This window comes from Varroa destructor, unplaced genomic scaffold, assembly GCF_002443255.2.
Source record: "Varroa destructor unplaced genomic scaffold, Vdes_3.0 BEIS01000002.1, whole genome shotgun sequence".
In the NCBI taxonomy this organism is placed as follows: Eukaryota; Metazoa; Arthropoda; class Arachnida; order Mesostigmata; family Varroidae; genus Varroa; species Varroa destructor.
Genome location: NW_019211455.1, coordinates 3249496 through 3276370, shown reverse-complemented (window position 1 = coordinate 3276370; position 26875 = coordinate 3249496). Strand labels below are relative to the sequence as shown.

Below are 26875 nucleotides of genomic sequence, written 5' to 3'. Positions count from 1 at the left end.
AGAAAGGATCGGTTAGACGGACTGACTAGTATGTCGTTGTATTTATTCCTATGTGATAGTTCAGCTATGGCCCTTCAAGGATGTGACTTGCAAGCTCATTAAGTACAATGAGTTCCTTGTCGCTATCGAGTTAGTACGTTCCATAGGAACGGGTTTTCGACACCTACTTCATTTGATAATTCCACAATTTCACCAGCGCACTTTACAAATTAATAACTTTTCGATCTACAAAGTAACTCGAGATAGAAGAAATTAAGATAAGCCGGTATTTTTCTACATTATATTGAAAGGCTTTTCGATTTGGCATTCCTAGGCCTTTAACCAAGTTGATTAATTGTGGTTTACGAAAGTTATTAGCAAACTCCTAGTAGGACACAAACAAAGAATAATGAACTTTTTTTTGTCCGTTAGATCACCGCAGTTTCATCGCAGCCAGTCACACTTTGTTAAGCCACAAGTTACAGGCGCAGAAATCAACCATTTGATTCCCTATTGAATTGGCCTTTTCGGAGTTAATTAGAGAAGCCTTATAGAATGGTAATGTCGTCTTAGATAAAGATTAAGTTTCCAACTTTAAATTCTCACAGTGGCTGATCGCTATCATCATTCAAATGATTTAATGCTCGTATAATTCAAATGTGGTTCTGGGGTCATTTGGCTATAAATCGCTTATATTTTTGTAGAATTATCGCTAACCGGGCTCACCCGTTGAATCGATTCGTCGTTGGACGGCGATACTTTACAACGTCGTGACAGAATGTACACTTTACCTGGTCAAAGTACACAGTCAGACCCAAAGCAACACGTTTCCTGCTTAAGGGAGCGTCAATGAAACAAGCAATGACGTACTCTTTTCGTTATCTTTTTCTTTGAGCGTGAAGCGTAGAATCGATAAGACGAGGCGGCATCCGTATCTGCAAATGTATCCCACCGAATGTGCGATGTAGTAAGAACTGCTCGTTTTTTGATAGCGGCATGGCCACCGCTGATGACAATAATAACCCGGTAACCTGCTATCCTAGGCAATAAAGTTTTTGTAGTGTTGGTACGCCCCTTTTTCGTTGAATCGCGTCCAACACGAGCAGACTCAAACACAACAAAATGCTGCTGGCTACACTATCACAGTTGATCTTGCTCGTCATTCCGACAAGTTCATCACGGTGGAATCCAGGAGCCAAAAAGGAGAATGAAAAGCTACCGTTATATTCCGATGTCTGAGAAAACGGGAACGGAAATCTGCTGAGGGTAAAAGACGAAGCGTCAGCGCAGCGAAAGATTAAAGCAAATTGACAAACGTTAATTAGTCGTACTGTAAGTTTGAGAGGACTGTCGATATTATTGTTACTGCTATCGTTGGTGATGCCAATGTCTTCGGCTCATCGTTGATCGTATCCGCTACTGCTAACTATGCTACGAGACGTTTTCGAGAAGTTACCGCCGGCAAAATACAAGTGACAGCAGCTGTCCACATGGCTGAGCACAGAAAAACCTATCTGGTCATCATTTGTTCTTCTGGATTCCTTTGGAAGATTATGAGAGGTTATTTTGGGTCAGAAGGTCATTATCACTGTGCATGACACAGTAACTTCATGGCCTCTACTATTTATAACAAGATGATGTACGCTATTTGCCATCATGGATTGTGCTGCTATATTGGAAAGCATACGTAGATATACATTGTTGAGGCTAGCTAATATGGATGCGTTGTTGACAGCGATGTCAAGGTATAGCGAGCTAACGCTACGTGTAGTAACTACTGTATGTACATACATAGTGCATATCCGTAACGTATTTACAAAAATATACCTTAATTTTACCGTCGCCTCGATGCGTTTAATTTATAATTAGCGATTACTAAAACGCATTAGCGATAGGTGTATCATTCTTCCAATTTATAAAGATTGCTGCACAATACGCCTCCAAATCAGTGTAAATGTCTCTAGTGAAACGCACAGATAGTACAGATCGTCCCCTATTATTTTTTCGCCTAAGAAACCACACGCATCAGCGTGCTACCTGTCCTAGGGACGCCATACGGATGAAATTCGTCCTTCACGAATACGACATAAAATAGATACTAGCAACTTTTATAGCTTCTGCTAACAAGCAATTTGTCGTATTATAAAAGCAGGCTTTTTGTCTACGTTCATTTCTTGTTGAGTCGTGCATAAAATGCGCCTGATCTATCGAGTGCGAGTAGGTCTGAACTAAATACACTTTAATGCCTGACCTGTAATGTCTGTGTTAAAATAAAAGTAAGGATCAAAATCGTTAATGTATGTATAACTTTAGGCCGAATCTACTAGTTGACGTCGTACCGTATTGCACGCCGATCATATTAACGGACAATCACTAGCTTTAGATATTGGCCTGCCAAACACTTCTGCATATTTTCTAACGACGTTGGAGTACCTATTTTCGGCCTATGTATGTAGTGGACTCTAGTTAGATCAGATAATAATTATTATTCTGCACGCATTTCTACCGTTATGGTTCTTACCGATTTAATTAACCGGCAGACCTTTTCATACTTTGACGTGGCTTTCTGTTGCCTGTTATTAACTCTTTTTTGGACGTACTCTAAGTGGCTAACCTTGTCTCGCTGACCATTTTACATTTAGTGATATATCAACGCTGACGATGCCGGTGGCCATCGTGTTTGTCACCGGCGGTGCAGTATCGTTTGAAATAGAAAAGGAGTAAGATAGTAGTTGTTGCTTGTGGCCCTTCATTTGCCTGGAGACTGGATTTACGAAATGAAAACACATCGAGCGCAGTTGGACTCAGCTTGTTGCGAGAACTGTATTACTATCGAAAACAAATTCCCCATGTATACCCCCCTGTAAACATTCGGCTGCACCTTGCAAGTAAATGCATACCGCATCTTGCTTGATGGAAGGCTAGTAATATATGTTTCCTTTTGATGTCAGCGCCGCCTCACGTGATCTTCAACCCTCCATAGACTTCAATGAAACAGCCGTCGCATATAATTATGTTAATCGTCATTTGTATTTATTTACGAAGCCGCTCAAGTGTAATTTTTTGCCCGCAGGGCCAAATTTGGCGCGGTCTTACAGTTTGATCTACTTGTGCACATGTACACTATTCTACAACGCAATTACCCACAATTTAGTATTATGAATTGAGATAGACTGAAAATAATAATAATAATAATAGGTGTTTCGCTTTAAATGATGTGATGATGTAATAGTATAGAATAGAAATAGTAGTTGTACACTGATTTACTCGGTAGATTGTATTATGAAGTTACGAAAAGACAATATTGACCGAAAAAAAAAAAGATGCCATTTAGTTACGTGCACCGGGCATGTCAACGATCATTTTCCCGTGGGGATTGGTCCGTTCACTGAGATGAATAGCTGCGTTCGCCCAGAAACAATAACCCATTTAAACCCATCCTCGACATATAGAAACCTTCAATGGCCTCCCCTGTCTCAAAATAGAGTCATTGTAACGTCTATTGTATTGAGTTTAATACAATTATGAAATGTTTGTTTTTTGTCGTGAAACTTAATCATAGAGCGTCAGCCGCACATTTTTCCGAGCAGAATTTATATAAAATAACATTTTGAATAACACGTATACGTTTCCAAGTTGGTACAAAGAAAAGCACTATTAAATTGAAACGATGCCCTCACTGTTTCGATGCTGGTTGCTAGCGGAGTTAGTCATTATTATGGAATACGTATGAGTAAACAATCGACAAAAGATCGCAGTTTCGTTAAAAGTAACGATGGGCTTCGTTACGATGATGCTAACGATGGGAATCGTTAGCAGTCTCAGTATAGTAGAGAGGTCAGATTTTCGTACCAGGGTCGACCATTTTTTCGGAACCCAAAGGAATCATTTGATTCGGCCCTATGAAAATCCTGCCACCCGATTTTCACTTCTCAAATGCATCAACCATCGCATTAACTCTAGTAGACGCCCCCGTCGAATATGCTCCATTGAGTTCTCTTGATTCTTCTCATCTTTGATCCTTCCGCTGAGTACGGTTGGTCGTATTGAAAATTAGCGGGTTATGTCGCTCGACCATAGATGTATCTGTGATTAAGAAAAATGTTGCATGAAGCGTCTCTCTTCTATGGTCCTATTAAGAAGAGTAATGTACCTTTCAATTTGTTGCTTCTAGTGCCTGAATACATTACTTTGCGCATAGCAGCCATTACTCTAACCAAGGGGCGATCAATCGTCAAACACTTGTTGTATGGTTACATATCTTATTTATAGAAACATTGAGTGAGGTTACATGCTTAACAGTATCTATATACTGTATATAAGTTACTTGTTGGCTCGACGTGTGTTTTGTTTGTTTGTACTCTTTACCGGCGTAGTTCAATGGCGGACTCTTAAGCACCTATATAGTGTTAACAGGCGTTACGCATTTGTCTGTCAGCGTAGTCTCAGCAGATCTTAGCAGGCTATGATGATCGGGTGCCGAGGTTCCTGTCGTTTCCCATCACAGTGACATTTGGCGAAAACATCCGCTGAAGTGTATCCTGTATGGGTGAAAACGGCAGCCAATAGCATGTGGAACAGCAGTTGATAGGTTATCATTAAACTAACTTGCTGTGTCAATGAAAAAAATGAATATTTAAGACGGCGTCCTGCAAAAAAAACTAATTAACAAAAATGATAAGGGTTCCAGTACCACGTGCTCTTCGATACCGTTTTGAAAGCTTAGTTTACAATTGCTGACACTGAATTTCATAAACGCATTCGAAATTTTGCCAACAGTGACGAAGTTCACGTATCCACTAACTTCAGTCACGTTAACAACTAATGGACCTAATTAATGTTATAATTGACATTTCATGAATTTTTTTTCTAAGTAGTACTGTAGTAGCCGACGTTACTCACAACCGTGAGCTTCCTTCAATTTTTGGTTCAATCTAACCACGATCTTGTCGAATTTCAACAAATGTGTAGCTTCTCTTTTAAACGTAGCCCTAAAGAATATTTGAAACTTCGTCAATCCTTTATAAAATTGATAGTACCTATATTATTATTTTTCCCCGGCATTAGGAACATCTAGGGCTATTGATATCATGAATAGGTCGAAGAAATCCTGTTTTCTGCTTCGATGGATCTTATTTGACGAACAAAATGTGAACAAACGAATGCGTTGACACCATTTGGAGATCATAAACTCTTCAACAGTCCCCTCTTAAACCATCCACTTGTTCCCGTACAGCGTTTGCTGTCACCGCCCTGGGCACAGTTGGCGCCCGCGCTTTTTTTAACCACCACTTGCGCCGTTTCCGTCGGCGCTCACCCGGGGGCGCCACCTACCTGTCATTTATAGTGTTGCTCACACCACCGTTACCGTTGTTCTTGATGACAACCCACCCTCTTTCCCCACACTCCTGGTTATTTACCCGTCTAGCAACCAGCTGAACCGTCATTATCCGCTACTGCTGGTTCCAGTGCGCGAAGTCTCGAGAAGGAAACGGTTAGTTGGCAACACTTAGACCTAGCACATGAACGGAAAATAAAACCTACGGACGTAGAACAGCACATCTAGCCCTTATAGAATAAAACCCAAGGCGTACCGCGTCGACGCGGAGGAGATTACGGAGTAAGATAAAGGCAAAACAAGGTTCTGTATCCCTTTCCTTTTTTTTTTTGTTCTCTCCATCTTGTCCCCTTCTCTGTCTAGACGGAGGCGAGCGCGTCCTGTCTAGTACGGGTTTTAACCACTGCGCCGAATCTACCCTTGCCACCCGACGGCAGCGGCCGTCGCTACCTCCATGCATTTACCAAAAGCAGTAGTCGGACGAGCTCTACGGCAGCGGCGGCAGTGGCAGTGAGACCAGAAAAGCCAGCTACCCACCGTCGATTTTTCGGGTGAGCAGTTCAAGTTGGTACCGCTGTGACCGCCAGTTGTCGAAAGGCGGAATAGAACGGAGAAACCCCGTTGTGCTACAGTTGCCTAGGTAAGTGTTATATATATATATAAGCCAGGAGCGGACTGTGGAGTGACATCACTGCTTTAATTTGTCGGCGAGCGAGACACATTAAACACATTCTGTGACAGTGTCACACCACGGGAAGGTTTATTCAGTACCACCCATCGCTACTGCCTCGTTTGGAACGTTCGTTAGAGAAAAATAGGACCGTTAATTGATCGAAATCGAAGTGAAACTGAACGTCGCTAGAGGTCGCGTTGCAAGCTGATGCTAGCTTCATGTTGTGTCACTGGTCAGCGCTAGTGACGACTGCATGCACCACTATCTTCGTTGACGAAACGAAACAGAACTGCAGGAAAAGCCTGATAGTGCTTATTCAGTGTAGAGTTTCCAATATATAGTTATATTGTGTAGTTGAGTCGGAGGTGGTAAAGACGGAGCAGCTGGAAGAAACATAGCAAAGGACGTTCAGATGCTCACTTTACGTTAGCAAAACGACCGACAGGGAGTACGTTGTGACAGTAAGTGTTATAATAAAAAAGACGAAGATCTCTCCTCGTTTAACCCCAGTGGGAGCGGCGGTTGATGCGCGATTTGGATACAAATTTGGATTTGAGTTCGGAACAGACGTCGGCAGAAAGTTCGGAGCTGATCGCCTCTGGCAGGTGAGTGAACTATTGTTTATTCAGAGTGGTGGACAACCACTTTACAGGTTTTCAAAGCGGTCGCTGAAACAAAAAGAACGAAGCGGGTTTTCAGGTGACTTTATCAAGACAAATACTACACATGTCGCACGCAAGGTTCTGTCTTCTTGACGAATTTAATGTAAATCTAATGACATTTTAACTATATAAAGAAAACACACGTTACGAAGGGCACCAAAAACAAAGGTGCGCACACAATGTTCGTCTATCCATTAAAATCGATAGACCGATAGTTGAGGTTCGTTCTGTGTTTTCTAACGAGTGATGCTTCGTGCCTTCATATTGCCCGTCTTCGATTGATTCCTGCCACTTCTCTCGAGTTAGTTTAGAAGCTGCTGCTGTAGTGCAGACATTTCTGTAGACGCAAGCCGTCGGTCAAAACCCTAGAACGACGGTCAAGTTCAGGGTTAGCTTTGCAGGATACGCTTTCTTCTTTTATTCGAAAGCAACGTGTTTGCTTGTATGTTTTATGAACGAAATACGTTTTGCAAGAATAGGCTATAATGGCTTAGCCTTTCTGAGGTTGACGTCTACCCATCGATCAGCGATGCTGAAAGCATCGTGCATGGATGTGATTACCAGACTGTGAAGCGTTTAGCAAGTTTCCCTTCCATGTCAACTTTTCAAGCGCCTACAGATCGCTGATGATCGACAATGAAATACAAAGGAAAAGTATTGTTAACGTGGCTTTTGGGCTGGGTCCAGCAGGTCTTTCTGAGATCTCTTCCTTGACGTCGTCTCCAACTGCGATTCGTAACAGCCGATGTTAACAGGCGAGTATAGGACCATGTACGGCCGTGCCCGTTCTACGTCCAATAAACGTGGGTATGGACGCCTTTACGGGAACCAATTGAGAAAGACACTTTGTAATAGGCAAAGGTGCCTACCTAAAACACGTCGAACTCTTCAGCTCTAGCATACAATAATATGAGGCGGGCAGTGAAGAGCAGTCGTAGAAGGTACAGGAGAATGCAAGGGACACGGCAGATGTGGAAGGTAACTTGAGGGCTTCGCATTTTTATGATGAGAGCCTATTTAAGGCAGCAAGTGGTGGTGACCACGTCGTTCACATCGTGTGGACAAACTGTGTAGTTGAAATCGGCCCCTAGCTGGCTAAAATCGTGTGCGAAAACGAACAAAATCGGCCTGATTGCCAGTAGATCGATTATTAGCGTATCACGTTCGGCATCTTGCTGATATTTTTTTGCAAAGCGATATTGCTATGGTGCAGCGGAATAATGCAACGTGTGTACAAATGTATCTAAGAACAAAACGTATTGGCGACGTATCTGTTATACCCGTGTGAAGGTGATTCTTAATAGGATTTAGATTCTGTCACTACGCTATCGTACTAGAATATCGCAACCTTATAAAATTGTTTAGCGATGCTACTTGAATGTCGAGGATGTTAGCTCTTCGTGATTGCTATCGTCGACAAGACGACTTGAGCATTGGCTTCCGTCCGTTTCGTACAAACGCTCGTTTATACGGACCATTGGAGCCTGCCACTACACACAGAACTATTTAGTGTTTATTCCTTAGCGTTTGTTGGCAATGGTACAAGTTTCAGAGAAGTCGACTGTGTTCCTCAGTTTGGGGCATCACTTCCAATGCAACCAGCGTACCTCGTCTCAACTCGTCCGCCGTCAACAACATTTGCCCTTCGTATACAGTGTGTCAATGCAACGGCAAAGGCATTCAAAGCAATCTGTGCACAATTGATGGCATCTCTTTTAAAACATTAATCGGTAAATTGCGGCGTGCCTGTATATTTATACGGCATCCATGCTGGCTTACAGTTGAGTTTTGCGCGCGTGGTATAGTAGCATGATATTGGCTAGTAGTCATATAGTCCGTGTGTACTTCAATCGTTTCGATCACTCTTAGGGCCTTCGGCCTGATATCAGCATAAAACGAAATTCCGGTGGAATTTTTCATAGGCAGCATATTTGAGCCACATCCGGTGTGCACGTATTGAAGAGAAACCGTTTCTAACTTGGCTAATGAATGGTTTAGGCCTTGAAATGAAGATGTAATCGCGGCAAACAATGATGAGATTGTGAGTAGTAATTACGGCTGTCATGAACGAGACTGGCATATCCAATACACATGTTTCATTGTTTATTTGTTCAGACACTGTCATATAAACAACGCATAATAACAAGCAGGGGTAAGAAGTTTTTTCCCATTGTTTTCGGGTAAAGGAAAACGCATTAGTGAAATTCAGCTCTAGGAGGATCTTCTTCAAATAGAGGGAAGCTTGTAATTCTGTTTATTATCAGTCGAGCTGGATTTAGACACATCGTATTGTAGATTGTGTTTATATTAAGTACGTTCGATTTGTTAAACGTATTAGTTGATTGAGTTCTGAGAGTGAAGATTAGGTGTTAGGTGACGATTGTGTGCGATGGGAAGTATTAGTAGTGATTAGCAAATGTATACGTACAATTACTAAGTTGTTTTGCGTATAACTACTAAGATTATCATGACAACGGAATAGCTTGTTACTAAATTTGGCATTTATACTATATCGATTGAAGTAGAAAATGCCTCTTTTAGATGTATGCAATACGAACCTCAGCATTTTGCCTACACAGTATAAAATATCCAAGATTCACCATTGGTGAAGATCGTAACAGAGTGGCTTACCTGCGTAAAGTCCCTTTGCGTGGAGAGGAGTGTATTAAGAACGTCGGTATCTAGTAACGTTACTAAATTCTATCGCAAGACGAAATATCACTTTAAACACAGTCGAACAGCTCTAAATACAGCTCGTCAGTGAGATAGCCATGTGTTCTCCTTTCTCCTATATTAGGCGGCTTTTTGCTGATAGGATTAATGAGGACTCCATACAAGTGGTTGGTGACAGTATGCAAGGATCCAGTCTAAACTAGACATGCAAAGAGGTATATGCGTGTTGCAGAGCACAAAACTGCATGCCACATCCTATGCTTCAGTATAATGGCAACACGTAATTTGGCTGTTCATACAAAGCAATAGATTCCTACACTGAGCTTTCCAGAAATCTTAAATGAGTTCGAGTTTCCCAAAAGACCTTATATGGTCTGATAAAATGCCCTATTGCAAGCCGAAGTATAGTTTTGCCGCCTTGGAAAAACGTTTATTTAGCATTTTAGATGTAAAAAAGTGTTTGGGTCGTAGGCGAAGGACGAACAGCCTGCACGACGCCATACTGTGGCATTCAGTCAGCAGATTTGATCATTAGGTTGGTTAGTGGCTAAGGCCTAATTTTATACAACGGCAATAGGCCATAAGAATTAACTTTAGCACCTGGTCGATTCGGAGGTAGCCGGTGTGCACGAAGCCACGGTTGGTAATGATGCATGCCAATAGTCGTTGCTAGTGGCTCTGCCGCGAGTCATAGAGCTATAAAAAAAAAAAAAAAAGAACCAAAGTGCTAGCAGCTTTGTAATCCATTGGTGTTCTATTTTAGATAGCCGGCTACTTAAGCAGAATGAGTTCAAGCGACCCGCTGTCCAGTGATATCCTATGACTGGTAGCGATTGCAGATTTTATGAATGGTAGGTTACATTGCGCCTGCTACTTCAACCTCACGTATTTTTATCAAGACAACGGTGTAATGATTAACTGTAGCTATCATTTGATGCAGTTTTAAATTATTACGTCTACCTTTTTTTACTCGGATCCCCGTTCCTCTTTCGGAAAGCATGCAAGCATAACAACTAAGACCAAAGACATATAGATGTAAACACGAGACCGCCCAACCAGACAGAAACAATGCATTCCTATACATATGCACAACATGTGTGGGCATCGTTACAGGTATCAAACGTCTGCCAAAAAAGGTGATAGCCAACGTCACTCGATGAATTCATTCCATATCGTTTTTTGTCGGTAGTCAGTCTGTTCTCATAACCCAGCCACAGCCGCTGAACAGAGACTGTTTTGTGGATTACTCTCGTTCGGTTTACCACTAATATAACTATTGTACAACCTGTGCAAGTATCATACGGTCGTTACTAGACCGCAAAATTTGCCTCCACCTTTATGTGTCTCCATCGACCCGCCTACGGTACCGAAAAGTATTGGCTGCCTCCCCTATGGCCCATTATTCAAAGAGTTGCAGAGAGAGCCTATCGCAAGCAAGAGCCGACAAACACTCTAAACGCAAGGAACATCCATATCACACGATGCGCTGAACCCGTCATGGGGCGGCGGTCGGTGAATTACATTGGCGACATCTTCATCACGGTTCTGATTTTCACGATGACGAAAATAATGACCCGATCTCTCAAGTGGGGACATTTGGCTGGACTCCCCATGTTTTTTTTTCAAATGCTCCCTTCTTAATCTTCTTTTCTCATTTCTTTTGCAACCAACGTAAATGGTGTGGCAACTGTTATTGTAACGGTTTCCGGTGACGACAAAGACAGATAGATCCGTCTGTTTTTTTTTTTTTTTTTTATTTTTATAGTTTTCCCTTCCTCTCAACCAAAAAATAAGACGGTGGGCCTTATAGCTGAGAGAAACAGTTGTATGGTGTGACAATTGTCAAGCACGTCTGGGGTGTGTTGCTAATGGCGTTGACATTTGCCTGACCAATGAAGAGGTGGCCGACGAAGACGATGCTGTTGATGAGGAGGACAAAATAGCTTTTTCGCTGCAGAGGTTTTACCATCAGCAATTTGAGCTGCTTAGTTTACCGGAGTCTCCCGTAGCGATGTTAAAAAGTGTTGTTGTCGAGCGTGGTAGAAGGAGCTGCGCAAACACTTAATAAACTGTTTGCGCATGCCAAGTATCCGGCGGACATTGAGCGCACCATTTGTTGTTTGTGGCACTACTGCTGCTGCTGCTGCTGCTGCTTCAGCAGGGCTGCCCCTATTGACGTAACGCTAATAAAGCAGACGAATTTGCATCGTCCTAAATATTTACGGGCAAAAGCAAACAACACTGTATTTGACCGCTACCCAAAAATCCCTTATTGTGGAGCAACTGTCAGCGAATTTTGTTTGAGCAACCCATAGAGAGAGCTTCAATGGTTTTGCGGATCGACGACGACGACTACTACCTTAATGTGGTGCATGCATCTGTTTACGTAACTAGGAACTGGGAAGTGGGAGAAAGGGAATTTTTGTAAAGAGAAAATTGTAAACCATAATATGCAAAATTACTTTAAGAAATTTCCTAAAGTAAATAATTTTTAAAGTCATCCTAGAGGTATTAAACTTAATTAAATTGGTAAAAGCGACTGCAGTATTCGAATCTAAATAGAGGCGAAGATAACTAAATACTACAAAGAAACTATGAAAGGAAAATAGGTCGGTGATGATAATTGTATTAACGCTAGAGCTCACAAATGACACATGGACACCCGCAAATGCTCTGCTTGGATTTTCAAAGATCTTACAGCTGTAAACAAAGAAGACTGAATATATTACCTTGAGGTCTAGTGAAGTTCAAGCTTTCGAAATACTACTTTCTGTCTGTTGAAAAATACCCGTGTAATAAGCAGCAGCCACGAGCGCCATAGTTAATGTGCGCATTAGTTTTTTTTCAGAAAACTTACCCATCTAGAGAAAGGCATATCAGTGCCGACGTCACACGATGGAACTACATCGCTCGGATTATGGCCACGTGTGTACATAGAGGGAGAAGAGCAGAGCACAAAGGAAGTAAATAGCTTAGTCATCGTTGCCGACCGTTAAAGTAAATAACCTTGCCGTAGTGCTCAACGTCTGCATTTCCGGGTCCGGAACCCCATTTCTAATTCGATTCAGGCCTAGAGAAGGACCACCGAGCAAATCGACGTTTCTCTTATGCTGGTCCTCAGGCTGACGTTTTACAGGACAGCAGCGTTAAGTAAATTCGTCTATAATGCTAAACGAAGCCTGGGAGGTAAAGCTGGCAGAAGCTTTTGGACGGGCGAATTAGGGGGCAATAAACGATTTTTTTTCCCTATAATTCTCACCCTAGATCAACTGAGCTTGTCTACACCTAACGATACGTTGACTGTGTGTAAAGGTGTATTAACCGAAGTCGTTTGTTTAATATGTATGTTAATATATGCCTGCGTGTCAATGCGTGAGCCAGACTCTATTTGGTACCCATGGAACCAAGCGGGCACGACTCGTCATGTCCGCGAGATCCGACTGTCCCTGCAGTGTACTAATAGTAGATGGATACATGATCCCGTAATTCTCTGCTAGAATTATCCAGGGAAAGCGAAGAGCGCCAGAGTTCGCCACATTCCCATTGAGGTGCTGTAGAGGTGCGTCATGCTATGCTGTTTCCATTAAACGGGATGAAACTATCTGACTGAGGTGGCTTTAGAGGTCTCTACATCGCCTTTAAATGATGCCTCCAAAGGAAGGCATGAAACAGGGTGCAAGAGAACTCCTGCTATGACCAGCGGCAGTCACTTGAAGCTCCTGGGTTGTAAAGGCTGGTGTGCAGTATCGCTGGACCGCGCCCCACGGCGAGAATGCTTCAGCAACGATAAGGCACTTGCAGAAGACACTGTGAACAGAGTAACGAATCCTGTAAGGAATGGGACCAACCGCTCGTTCACGGATTGTGTCTGTGCGTTTGTGTGGGAAGCAGCAGGACCTCTCTGTACGATCGCTTAGAGGATGCGACCGGGGCACGGCCATTGTAGCCCCTCTCACCCCTGGCTAGACACAGCGACGCCTTCAGATTGAGCCTACTGTACCGCATCGCACAGCATCTCTTTTCGCCGATGCCATCGAAAGTTTGTAGGAAAACGGGTTTTGCTGTAAAAAAAAAAGCTAAAAAACACTGTTGAGTACACGGTCCAAGGCAGAAGCCTGTCACTCCCCCTGAGAACGAAACGTCCTTCTCGGCTTAATGAGCGAAACTGGGACGAAAATAAAGGTTATATATACAAAAGCGTATAGAAAACTACGTATTTTTATAGTATTTTTTACTTGACTCTTAGTGATTACTATGTAAGATAGGTAGCTTAGTCAATATGCTAGAGTGGCAGTAGATGAACACGACGCAAAGGACTATCAAGCGGCAGAAGGCCCTACTCACTTCACTGCCGCTTTTACTGAAAATCCTCAACTGTACATAACATTTTTTTGGCTTCGTTTTCTTTCTTCTATATTTCGGTCTAATATTTTATTATCACAAACATCAGACTCGCGAACTTCAAATAATCTTCGTGTTCATGGTATTCACTTGTCAACGTAAAATTCTTCATTGAGCTTACCTATTGCTTCATTAAACAATAACGATGTATTGAGCCAACGAACTTCTTTGTATACCTTGCACTTATCGAACGACTTCTCTATCGCAAATATATTCACCGACAATTCAATCAAACGCAGAGTAATACCAGTGTACGTATATTAAGCCTATTCTAAAGTTCTAGGTGTGTTAGGAGTATGATGATAATTAAGTGCGATTCGAGCAATTAAGTGCAGGCATAACTCAACCATCTGTACGACTTCCATGACGGCCTTAGCCCAATCGGATTCTTGCGGGTCCTACCTCAGACGCCCCTCCTGACACAACACAACACCTGTCAAAATAACAGAAACATACGTTTCTATTTATAGCCTGCCGCCATCGGCATTGCGGCGGGTGTTGTCCATCAACTACGTGGCGGCAACTGTATATCATAGCACACGTCCTGCAACGACCAGTTGTCACTGATGTTGTTGCTGTTGGCGCAGTAGTCGCCGCCCCCGCCGCCGCTGGTGCGTCGACAAACCCCCAGGGTACGCTTCCCTCGCGGTCTTCTTGAACTGTATTTTAACGGCTGCCTTCCGGCTTCGCTATCCACGCGTGCATCGAGTTTTAGCGACGATCGATGTCGCAAAATAATGTATGGAGTCTATGCGGTTAGGCTGATTCGGTTAGAACCTGTATCGCAGTGCTAAAACGAAGGGAAGGTTGTAGCTTGGCACGTGCGAGTAAAGAACGACCTTGCGAGCTATTGAAGGCCTAACTGGCTTGCTACTAGATGCAGATAACAATAGGTAAGCTGTATTACGAGAATGTTTCGATGATTATTGGAGCATTAGTGAGGCTGCTATCAAAAGCCTGTCTTGCGTGTTCGAGTCAATATACTTTCGACGAAGTCCTTCCTGTAATGCAAGGTTTCGTCCGTATTCATCCCCAAGTCATAAAAGCCAGAAGCGATAGAATATGAACTCTGTAAAAGCATTTCCGCACCGAGAAATTCGTGCGCGAGCTATAAATTTGTTAATGCGCAGAGGCATGAATGATGCAGAAGAGGACATGAACTTGCGCGCGAAAGTTAGAGAATAAGTTCAACAGTAAATCGCCTTGGGTCGGTCTAGTGGCAACGTGTTTGCTGGCTGGCTGGCTGGCTACAGGCATTGGCGGGTCCTGGAATACGCACGTTCGCCTCGTGTTGCCGGCGGACGTTGTCATCCGTTGAACTCGGTGCTGACGCAGTTTCGCGCGTAAAACCTAACAAACAACAAGCTGTGCGAAAACAGTTTTTGCAAAACAATGCAACAAACTTCCGTATGATAAATGTATGTGTACGCATAATATGTACATAGTGGCACAGGCGTCATACGTTATACCCCCGAAGAAGGCCAATGCTAACGGTGTTTGTTAGTAACCGCCAGCTGGTAAGTAGGTCACGAAGCCAGGTCTGGCAGGAGGGCGATGAGCAGCAAGCCCTCTATGCTACTGGCTCCTCGGTGCTAACATAGGTCCAACCAATTTTCATAATCATCGGTCTCCTATAGCTGGCGTTATTCGTATCGTCGTTGTTACTGCTGCTGCCAAAGAGGTTGAGGGTTATAAATGTACGCAGAAATTGTTTGGCGTTCCACATAGCAACTAATACGATAATACCATCGCATGTTGATTGGCAGGCAAACGGTGCCGCAAAATTACTGGCTGTTCAAAACGAGCCACATCATAAAAACCTAAATGTAACAAACTGCATTAGTTCAACCTAGTCTAACGTTACGCGGCCATACGCGTATAAACAGTAGAACTAATAGATAAAGATATAATTATACACCATGGAAACCGGGCAGAGACATCGCCTCGCGCTAGAAAAGAACGGTCATCTGAAGCAGTGCATAACGGTAGTACCGAACGTGAAATGCGGAACCATTATTTAGCATACCGTAAATAGATTATTGCACATCAAATGTAAATTATAGATTACGTTGGAAGAAAAGCACATGTCCACCGGAACAGATACGCAGGACTGAAACTTCCGGAAAAATTCGGATTGGCAACGCCCGCAACAGAGGCGTCCGATGAATCAAACTGATTTTCTATGAAAACAGATAAAGCTACATAAAGAGTTATAAAAAGGCCCTAACAGTAAAATCATGTCGTAAAGAGACTGGTGTGACAAAGATTCAGAGCCGAGGAAATTAAAGCCGAGGGCTTTAGCCTAAGTGACTCCGAACAGGGCCTAACGACTCTCACAAATAACATCATTCGACGGTCACATAGGAAAAATGACTTGCAGGTTACAAGGATTTGCCGGAGCCATTATTTGTCTGCTTGCAGCGTTATCACTTAGATAAGGAACGTTGATAGGAAGGAACAAAGTCGGTATATTGCGCTACGTTTACCTGGTAACTGAAAACTGCCAATGAAAAATAGATGTAGATGTAAATGTAGGAGACTACTGTAGCTAGTAGATAGCTTCACAAAGGTAGTATTGTATCTGCTATATCAGAGGAACGCGACGGTCGTTCCGAGATCGCGAGACCGATGGGGAAGTACTGCAAAAAAACTGCGAAAAAGGACTACAGTATAAATACCGTAGGCTTACCTAAAGTTCATTCCCTCTACGATACGAAAAGTGTAGGATAAGATTGTCTGGCTGGCTCCAGATTGTCTGTCTAATATATATGTATCAAATAATTATATATGTATACATAAAATGTCTTCTATGTAGATGTTATCGCTAAGCTTAGAACTCTTCTTTATGTATCTCGGTTGAGGGCATCGTTTACATTCATCTGAACATAAAATACATATTAGTTGTGCGTAAACTTGTACTTGGCCTAGAATATGATTAAGATATGAACAGATTCCATTCGCTGAACCAATATGTAGCCAGTAAAACACCAAAGACCTCCGACGAAATGGAGATTTTTCTATTTATTGCATTATCTGGTAACTGGCTTATGCTTTATAAGTATTGCACGGTATTAGATGAATGTTATATGTTGCGTGTTGCTGTAGATGACAGTGCGCTATGGGGTGGTCTGTCTTGAGACGTCGTATCCCACTAACAAAAGGTTGTTAGCTGCCGTTGTCCACTGAAAATAGAAATATCATCGATCCGGCAGTCGTTGTTGTGTCCTTATTTCAGCCTGTCAAACTGTGGTGGGAAATCAACGTGTACAGATATTAAACGAATGCAACCTTATGCACCAGCATCCGATCTATGAGTCGTTCTGGACTACGGCCATCGCAAATACTCGATGTTGAAGATAATTCTGATGATGATGAAAGCAGTAACAGTGTGGGAGCGGTCCTTATACAGGGTATTTGGTGTGCTAGGTGACATTGTCTATTGTTTCTGTTACTACTGAAAATGCACTATCAATTACATGCTTCCACTCAGAATTCTCTCAGTCCCCGTCAGCTTTGACATTTGTTTCGAACAACGATTTTTTTTCCAAATCCAACAAAGGTAAACAACTCACGACTATTGTTGGAATATTAAAAAAATGTTTGCTTATCTAAAAAAAAAAAACAAATCTTTATCGAACGTCTGTATACGTAAACGTGTGCTTTATTTACTGGTTTTAGCGAAAAAAAAAAAAAAAAAAAAAACACTACAATGATAAACAGTGCGTTTGAATTTAACAAAGCTTGCCCACCACCACGCCACCATAATTAGTGAATAACTAATAAGCTTGATAGACAGATCTATGTACGTTACTTCAGAGTCTCTGATCTGCGGTTATCTGCGGGCGTTTCCTGTGATCGGCTCTGCAACTGAGTATCGGCGAGATAAGCCGTTGTTAAATCAGCGCTGTTACGTAACAACGATGTCGTTTATCCTATCGCACCGGTCTGACATTATCGGATCCGTCGAATAGGCGAGGAGCGTTGAGTGGCATTTGCTAGAATTATTGTACAATTGTACACACTGAGCATGCGGCTGAACCATAAATTAATGCCGTATTGGTTAGGTCGTTAGTAACTAGGCCGAAACCAGCGACAGCACTATAGTAACCTGTTGTTCCTGTGGCGATTCTATAGCTGAGCCGTACCGGACCAAGGCCACTCATCAGCCGGCTAGTACAGATCAGGGAACCACCGATTGCGGTCGACACGAATCTTCCGACTGGCGTTAGTTCGAAAAGCATGTATATGGACAATGGGCTTCTCATCGAAATTTCATCCAGTCATCCTCTGCTGGCTGTCATCGTTCTGCAAAGGGTTGATCTAAGGCTGCTTCGACTAAATGTAAATAATAGTAACATCACTTGTAATCAGAAAATGAGATAACCATAATAACTCACTCCGATTGAAGTTCGTCGGCTACGTAAAACTACACAGGCCACGTTTTCTCCAAAACAGGACTCTTCTCTTTTCCGCCGTAGCTCACTCCCGTCTATACGTATCCTCTGTCGACGTTGCCCTTTTTATTCGTTACGATATCTGTTCCGGTCTGTTCCGCAGCGATAGCTATAGTTTTCGAATTTTGTGTGTTCTTTCTCACAGAGAGCAAAGAAAATGGCCAAATCACAGAGCAGGTCGCATGACTAACCATTGAATGAATGTTTTCGCTTGTTGCGTGCCATTCTCATGCAACTATCGAACTCGTTTGCATTGATACTGAAAGATGCCTTCTTTTCGTAGTCGTTCTTGCCCGTTTCATCTACTCGCGCGTTATTTTACTGACGACCGTGGTAACCGTTTAATGCATCGTCGTATTCTTGAAATAGGGACACCAGTGGCTCTTCTAAGAACGGGCGTCTTAATGCATGGCCAGAAGTTAGAGACGCTATGCACTTGGTTTGCTGAATAGCTTCTTCATTTGTATTTAGCCTACGTTAAAACAAGGAAGCGGAATTCAGGAGCAAAAGGACACAAGGGGAATAGCACGAAACCTTCCTATCGAGAATAGCGAGGGTGATCGCCTTGCTGCGGAAGTTCAAAGATTACTGCTGTTCTTGCTTTGCCTACAGTCCACAGGAATTGACTAACCGAAGTGTCCCTCCTCCAGGAAAACGGAGACTGTCTTAAAGTGCACGGGAGAACGTGCATGTTATCGACTGCACGGTATATGATCCATGACACGTGATGGCTTCGGTGCGTAGCTTAGAAAGGACGCTGTGTCATTGACGCAGTTGTTGTTGTTGTTGTTGTTGTTCGTGCTTTATATTCAAGAGATGTAGCATGTGCTTAATTCGAATACCGTACATTATTAACTCTAATTTGTTTTCTCAAATGCAGTGTTGCCGCTGAAATTCACAGCATGTAATAGATGAGAGTGTGTGATTTGGAGATGTTTTTATTTAGGCTAATTGTTCAAATGAGTTTAGCTAATCGACTATTAAATGATCGCACTAGATCTACCGATAGAGAGACAGTCCAACTTCGAAAAAATTCTAAACCAAGACAAAGTCAAAGAATGTCTTATGCCTTTCTTATAGTTGGAGCGACAATGGCGTATGCAATTGTATGCGTGTACCTCAAAGGTTTTTAATAAGGCTGCTTTGACAGATGTGAAAGGAATGAGTTAATGAGGTCACCCTGTCCTTTGCCTTAGTGCCTATCTTGAGACCATGCTTTTTTTCATATTATTTTTTGCATCAAGAATGAGAGACGAGTAAGAATCCATTGCATTAATAACAGCGCCTAACGGCGTCATATTTTTATTCCTACCTAATGTGTTTAGTCTGCCAACAACCGCTTAGCAAGAAATAGGAAACATATAGTCATCAACATCGAGACCTAGCGAATCTGGTCGGTAACCACATGAGCAGCAAAACTGTGTTTTTCTTCAAACTAAAACCCCGATTTTTACATTAAACTTTCATATATAGCTTTTACATATCACTTTTATATACAGCTGTATATATTTTTATGGACGTGCATATTAAGTAGAGGTGGCAACGAACCTGTGAATACATTACCAATCTCTGTTAATGGCGAATGGGACCTTTACGTGAACTTATGAAGACGCATTGAGTCGTGTTTCCATCGAACTAACGCTCCATTGAGATTATACAAAGCAATGTTGATATATACGTATCTATGAGCATCGGCACGCGACTTCAGTTTAATTCGCATCGGTGTTTGATTGAGTCAACTAACGCTTCAACAGTTCCCGAACTCGAGAACGTATGTTCTTACCGTACGAAACTTTTTTCGCCGCCTTGATCTTCGCCTAAATCGCTGTTCCCTTATCCTCGTGGGGTGCGATCTTCAAGAGGATCTTAGATATCAGAATCGTACTGACCGACTGGTCATTCTATCTCTAATATTTGTCCACTCCTTTTTCCCCACTAACGCTATGTATTTAGCTGTTAAAGTTCTGATACTCTGATGAATGTGAGGCTATGTGAAATTTGGATTGCTAATATATATTAGTACTACACAGGAACTCCTAGTCAGCAGTAAGAGGTGTTACGGAGTCACAAATCAGCTGCTGTGTAGGAGCTAAAACGCGTGAACGTCAATCAACAATATAGTTTGAACGGCGATCTATCTTTGAACAAGATGACGCCTATGATAACGATGATAAAACATTCGTACCAAAATGAATAACGGTGTCTTATTGTTATCTTGACGGTGCTTTCACCACTATCTTACTACTATGCCCGATCTTAATCGAATGACGTTTCCGTATGACAGCATTATAAGGTCGCCAAGTACAAGCAGCTGCTAGGGGGTTCAGGGGAAAAATAGGTTCACGTTAAAATGTATACAGAAGTAAAAAATCCTGTCATTTCTTCCATACTGTCTACACCTCATTAATGAAGTCACGCTGTAGTGCGATATGCAAAAGATGCGGGCGGTCTGGTAGATATGGTCATACGATTGATGTCATTCAGTGCCGAAAAAGATCACATATGGGTAGAGGAAAATTCAAATGTAAGTTCTACTATTCAACATTTGAAATGTAGTTGGCAAAAATAGATATAATCAGAAGTAGGCATGAAAACAAAGCCCCCACGCATGAAATGGTATTGCTGCTTCTGTTATTATATTTATTTTTTGATGTAGTTGTTTCTCGTTTGTTGTACGTCAACGGTGTAACTCACACCGCACATAAAGTAGTCCTATAGAGTAGTGTCAATTAACAAAGCTTCTGCACTCATCCATTAGTAGACACAGGAAAAACCTTACAGTTAGTAAGTTTCAAAAAGCTTTTCGTTTTCGATTCATGCCACCCACATAAGTAATGCGCCAGTTATTCGATTGCTAGTCCAGCGGAACTTCGTACTGTCTAAAGATCTCTTTTCCGTCCGAAATAGGAATTCCGTGTGCGAGCGCTCGGCGTTCACAGGTGGCTCGAGGCTAAGCCGAAAACTCCGCACAGGACGTAGTCCTTCAAACCGTCCGGTGGCTGTGCTGGCTTCGGTAAATCAGCCAGTTGCGCTAATACAATGTTCTATGGCCTCGTAAACGGGCGATTGCAGTGGCTACACCACAATGCATTTGGCGCTTGAGCTTAATATTTGGGTATAGCTCCAACGGCGACGACAGCGGTCGGTGCTACCGCTGCGAAAACATAATAGAAATGAACATTAGCTCCTTGTAGCTTCTACGTGAGGAGGTACACTTCGTTGTCAAAATTGGCCCATCAACTAGGCTTCGTAAAAGTGCTGATGCGCCTCTCGGCCCCCGCTATTTTCATTCTCGAGACTCGAAACTAATCTCCAATCGTTTCGGTAACACAACGATCGAGATGTGCGCCAGTGTAGTAACGGTATGGGTGTGGTGCTAGAGGTGCAAAACGACTGCGGTTTTACCGACTATAATCAAGCATCGCCGCTAGCGATTAGGACGTTTGATGCCCGCTTGCGTGGGCCAGCACGTCAAGATGGCGACAATGCCCCTGCCAACAGGGGAGACTGTGGTTTCAAAGCTTTATCTAATTTGACTATACGAGTAGTATCCACGGTCGGGCTGGAGAAAACCTTTGGCAACAGGGAGTCATATCTAGTTGGTGTCACACTTGAGCTTTCGAATAGAAGCTATTGATAGTGCCGTTAAGGGTGGCGTATCTAACGAGTGACGCTTTAAGATGGACCTATTATCTCGGCCAATCTCTGCGGTAGTATGAGAAAACTACACATCGCCACATTAGACGCATGACGACAAACAGTTTACTCAATCGTTAGCATTTACAGAGAACGCAAGACGCTTGCGAATGATGACTACATCGTACGGTACACTGTGGCGTGCTGTTTTCTGCGGTACACTAGTAGAGTCAGATTGGTTGCTAGAGCTGCTGCTATAAATAGGTATATCGAGAAAAAGCAATAAGGAATATATACTATGTGGGGTATGAATCTATAATCGTTGCACACATCGATCCGAGCTGTTCTAAGGAAGATAGAAAGGTCAATTTGTCGAAAGGATAATGCAGAACGAGGTTTTACGAGTGGCAGATGTATGTGAAGGCAACTGTTTTAGGTTTTTAAAAAAAAATTTATATCGTCGTTGCTTTGGTAGAAGGTAGCAAAGAGCTTTAGATAACTAATGCACTATTGGGCCACTAACGAAACGGAAACTCAAAACGTTTTGGTCGCTGAAATTCGTGTATTAGCTGAACTTAGGAAACGATGTTTCAATTTATAAATCTGATTTAAAATTAAGTAGAAAAAATCTGCTAAATGAGGGGAATTATAAGTAACGACAATGCTTCAAGTAACTCGGCAAGAAATATACAGCATGTAAAATCTTGGACGCTTACGAATTTCCACTGTGTCACCCAGATCCGTCTCCTTATTGTTGACAGTACGATATCACATACAAAACGTACCTTCTTATATATTCAGTGCGGCAATACAATGGGATCTCAGTATACAGCCAACCCTGGTTGCGCGATTGCGCGTGATATGCCCGACTGTTTTTTCAGTAATGGCTCTTAGCTCGCACCGCTGAACGAAAGCTTCCTGAATAACTCGTATTGCTTCTACGCCTCTAGGAAGATGCACCGTTCTTTATGGGCGTTTTGCCCGCTACCCGCTTGTCGCTGCTAATTTATCCGTTTGCGATTTTCCCCGTTTATCAGCATAGGGATGGATCAGGTCAAAGTTTGCTTCAGTAGTTCTTCTTATCGTTGACTACTCATAGCTGTATACTTACAACGAGCACAAGCCCAAATAGCTTTTCATTGCCTCCTGACTGCACGGTATCGACTGCAGAACTCCTAGCTACGAAACTTGAAGGTGTCCTATTGAACTGACGCTTCTCGTCGTTGTCGTACATAAATTCGAAGGCGGATGGACCCAAGATTGTGATTTGTCACTCGAGCGCCGGTCCGGGCAGGTTCTAGATAATCGTCGTCATCGACAAGACGATGGCAACCTACATCATTAAATGGTACGAGGCTTCTGACTAGCAAATCAGAGTGCCGCCAGACTCTGTGATGGTCATCGAGCAATTTTGGCACACTGCCCTCGTTTGTGAATGTGTACATAACCTATGAGCCAGCAACTGAGTGTTGCGGCCTGTACGGCAAATATTAGTCAGTCAGTGAGTCAAGTCTAAAAGCGGCAGTAGTCTGTAAGCGAGGTCTAATGGACAGTACCAGCCCGACTGTGGACCGCACGGCACAATTGTGCTGACACAACTATCGACTGCTTCCCCATGGAGGTCGAGTAATTCCCTGTATTCATGTCCATCAGTGACGGTGAGTCTTCACTGCACGCTGCTGAGGTAAACAGTACCTTTCTATCATTTACTACCAAGCAAATGTGAAACAGGACCAAAACTATAGCTTTCGAGGTTCTGCTGCTCTTACTCCCAGTCTATTCCCAACCAATGAACCCCTGTCTGTCGACGGAACGCCATACTAAGCCTGCTTTATCGCCGCATAAGCGTGTATGAGGACCTTCTCTGCCAGTGGACAACAACTGCGTTTTAGTTCTGAGTCTACGACGGCCACGGCAACAATAGACACAAGCTGCGGCTCGTCAAGCGAATCCCCCGTACGCTGTATTGGGAAAGGCGGTTTCATAAAAACTGTGCAGGCCAGCTAGCGCATCGCGCAGGTATTGTTTAAAATTGAGAAGTTTGCATTTTAGTTACGGTCAATGCATTCTAATAGCATGTGTTACCAGATTTGCTTGTACAAACCTCGCTTACACATGCTATAGAAAAACCAACTAAAATTATTTATTAAAATTACCTAAATTATTATTTTATATATATATATATATATATATATATATATATATATATATATATATAGAGAGAGAGAGAGAGAGAGAGAGAGAGAGACACGTTTCGTGCCTAACGGCGATACCGGACGAAAAACTCGAATTATATAGAAGGCCCAACTGCATAGAGAGAGCAAATAACAGCTCCGTCAGGTGTAAGTTCTTAATGTATTTAATTTTCTTCCGTCACATATGGCGGAATGGGGGCAACATCTGTGGTAGTGAACGACAGGCGATTTTAGCTACCTCTATGCCCCCTACTGCGATCGATCGCGACTACAACTCTATTATACTGACAGCAACTGCTGGCTCAACCCTATGGACAAATGTCTAGACTGTCTCCTCAGTGAGGCACGGAAGCACGGTGTTGCCACCTTTAGTCAAAAGTATGTGTAGATATTGCTCGCTATAAAGAAAAAAAAAATGTTAAATGAGGATCAATACTGTTTGTTCTTTTCTACGCGGTTTGGCCATGGTTCTCTCTATATGTCGAAAGGCGCATTAGGAAAGCCAATGTGCTATTGGAAGCCACCGTGTTTAAAGATGAAGGCAGTGGAAATACCCAGCCAATGACGCCACCATACTGTATATACCAGTATAGAAAAGCGATCGGCCAGCCCAACTGTACCAAAGAGCTCAAGTCACGCAATGTTGTGGATCGGATTGTATATCGTCTTTATGCTAAGTAACCATAAGCCCCTAGCCAGAAGTCTTAAAAGTATTAGGAGATCAATGTAGAGGAACCCTTCGTAAAGGCGGTGGCACAAGAGCGCCGTTAATTAGGGAAGACGAATCAGAAAATTGTCATATACGAACTTATAAACCATTATAATGGTTTGAGACGTTAGTATCGTGGTGACTTCTAAAGAAAGATCATGTTATTTATCAAGAGCCATTTTTCTTGATGATCTTGTCAAGTGTAAGCGCTGAATATCTACCTCACCCAATCTGTTTATCCTTAAGTGCTGGTAAGCTTCAGTAAAGAATGTTTGACGAGCAGGTTTAAATTGATAATAGCAATTCATCAGCATCCACTTACAATGGAAAAGAATTGTTATCCTTGTAAAACTTAGCGCGAAGCTTTTCAAATAAGTTAAGCATCTCGGGAGACAAGACCTTGGATATCCTTCTCTGATTCTGTGGTAGTAAGGCGTCGCGACCTTGACCATAATCCTTCCCCGATACAACCGATAATTGTTTGGACACATACAGCCTCAACGAGGTTCTCACTTCATGAAGCTGCAGCACGTTGCAGTCTTCATCGATTTATGGGGACACAAACGACGCAGTAGGTTCAACAGGCCAAATATGGAACAATTCGTTGATAAAACAACGTTCCTCCGAGAAATACTAAACCACACCTATACGTTCATTACACGTATACTTAATGTAAAAATAAGGTCTTTAATATTGACTCACACCTATAATTCAACAATCAAAATTTTACTTTTCTATAGGAATATACATGCTGTGTTTCTATAACCCATGTGATTGTTACATTTCGTTTTGGATTCGTTTCCACTACCTATACTGTACAAGGGTGTAAAGACAAATAATATACATAATAATGTATCTACATAATTTTCCACAATTTCACGTATTTAATATAAAAAAAGTGTTATATTTTTTGCCAACTGCCTTCTTACAGCTGTGGTTATAGGAGATAGTTGATCTAGAATCCATTTGGCCATAAAACTGAGGCCCATGTCGGCATTTATTCCTTCATCTTCGATCCATATACATATCATGTATTAAAAGGTCTGTCAAAAACGCACTGACGCTTGTTCGAGCCGGCCGGCTTTCAAATCCAAGTAATATAACGTTTCAAAACTCTTTTTTGCCATTTGTAGGTGTACTTTCAGTATTAGTATAGCTAGACTTATGATAGGGTGCTTTCAATATGGACAAAATTTTTCCCTAGACTTTTCCGACCATCAGTATGTACATATATATGTATCACATATCTGCCATTAGACCATTGCATTTTCATAATAAGGGGCATAGGTTATGCACAAGACTGGATATATCATTGTTGAAGAAGGTAGAAGTTATAGTAGTTAACTCAGCCGGTTTCTATTTCTGATTACCATTTAATTTTGTAGTTTCTATCCTTTCACCATATTCTGATTTCCCCGTTAGGGAGAAATGACGTTGTGACGTCATCGATTAAGTCACAAAACAGGTCTGGACACCTTGCACAGCGTTCTGACATAAATTTAGCGGGCGAAGGCGCTTTTCCTGAGAGCTTTGTCGAACTACTTTCCAGGCCAACTTATTGCCAGACTACTAGAACTCGACGAACTTCCCATTGAAACAAATTATGAAAAATCCCGTGCTCAATTAGAACCTTTTGCCACCTTGCTAAGTTATTTAACAAACTGAGTTGCTACTAAGTTCCAGAAGCGAACTTCTTTTTTTCTACGCGTGCAGACATGCAGCATTGCCCACTGATTTTAGCCACTACACTGGCAAATCGCTCCTATCGTCGTAGTGTTCTTGAAAAGACGTTGAAGGCTGGGCTATATTGGCAGGTTGGGGCAAATCATAACTCGGCCATTCACAGTGAAGAACATAACGAAATTAGTAGCGCAGGCCAAGAAAACCGGTCCTACAGATCACCAAGACTTTTGGCGCCAATTAATATCAGAAAGCTTCAACGAGCTTTTTCTTGTGGCATCTGTGACCCTCGCCACTGATAGCAGCAATAGTCGCAGACTTCGTCAGGCGTTGTTGGAAAGGAACTCTGCAAGACTTAGAGTTCGCCCGGATAACAGTGCTCCACAGAGTTAGAATACAATGAGCAAGCCGGACGTGTCGTTGTGGTGTGGGTTGGTGAATACCATCCTATACCGTTACGTAAATCGGCTAACAT

General features: G+C 42.4%; 1 protein-coding gene across 5 annotated transcripts in view; it reads left to right on the top strand.

The window, feature by feature from the left end:
* Window positions 1-5327: 5327 nt before the first annotated feature.
* LOC111244602 (protein phosphatase 1 regulatory subunit 14C) overlaps window positions 5328-26875 on the top strand; it is a 68747-nt gene continuing 47199 nt past the window's right edge. Inside the window, exons 1-3 of one of the 5 annotated variants that reach the window (XM_086982024.1) lie at window positions 5328-5473; window positions 5681-5957; window positions 6501-6595. In XM_086982024.1, coding sequence (XP_086838150.1) covers window positions 6516-6595 — 80 coding nt within the window. In that variant the 5' untranslated portion in view covers window positions 5328-5473; window positions 5681-5957; window positions 6501-6515. Of the gene's footprint in view, window positions 6596-26875 lie in introns of all 5 variants that reach the window. The other 4 variants (XM_086982026.1, XM_086982025.1, XM_086982022.1 and 1 more) reach the window with 4 other exon arrangements.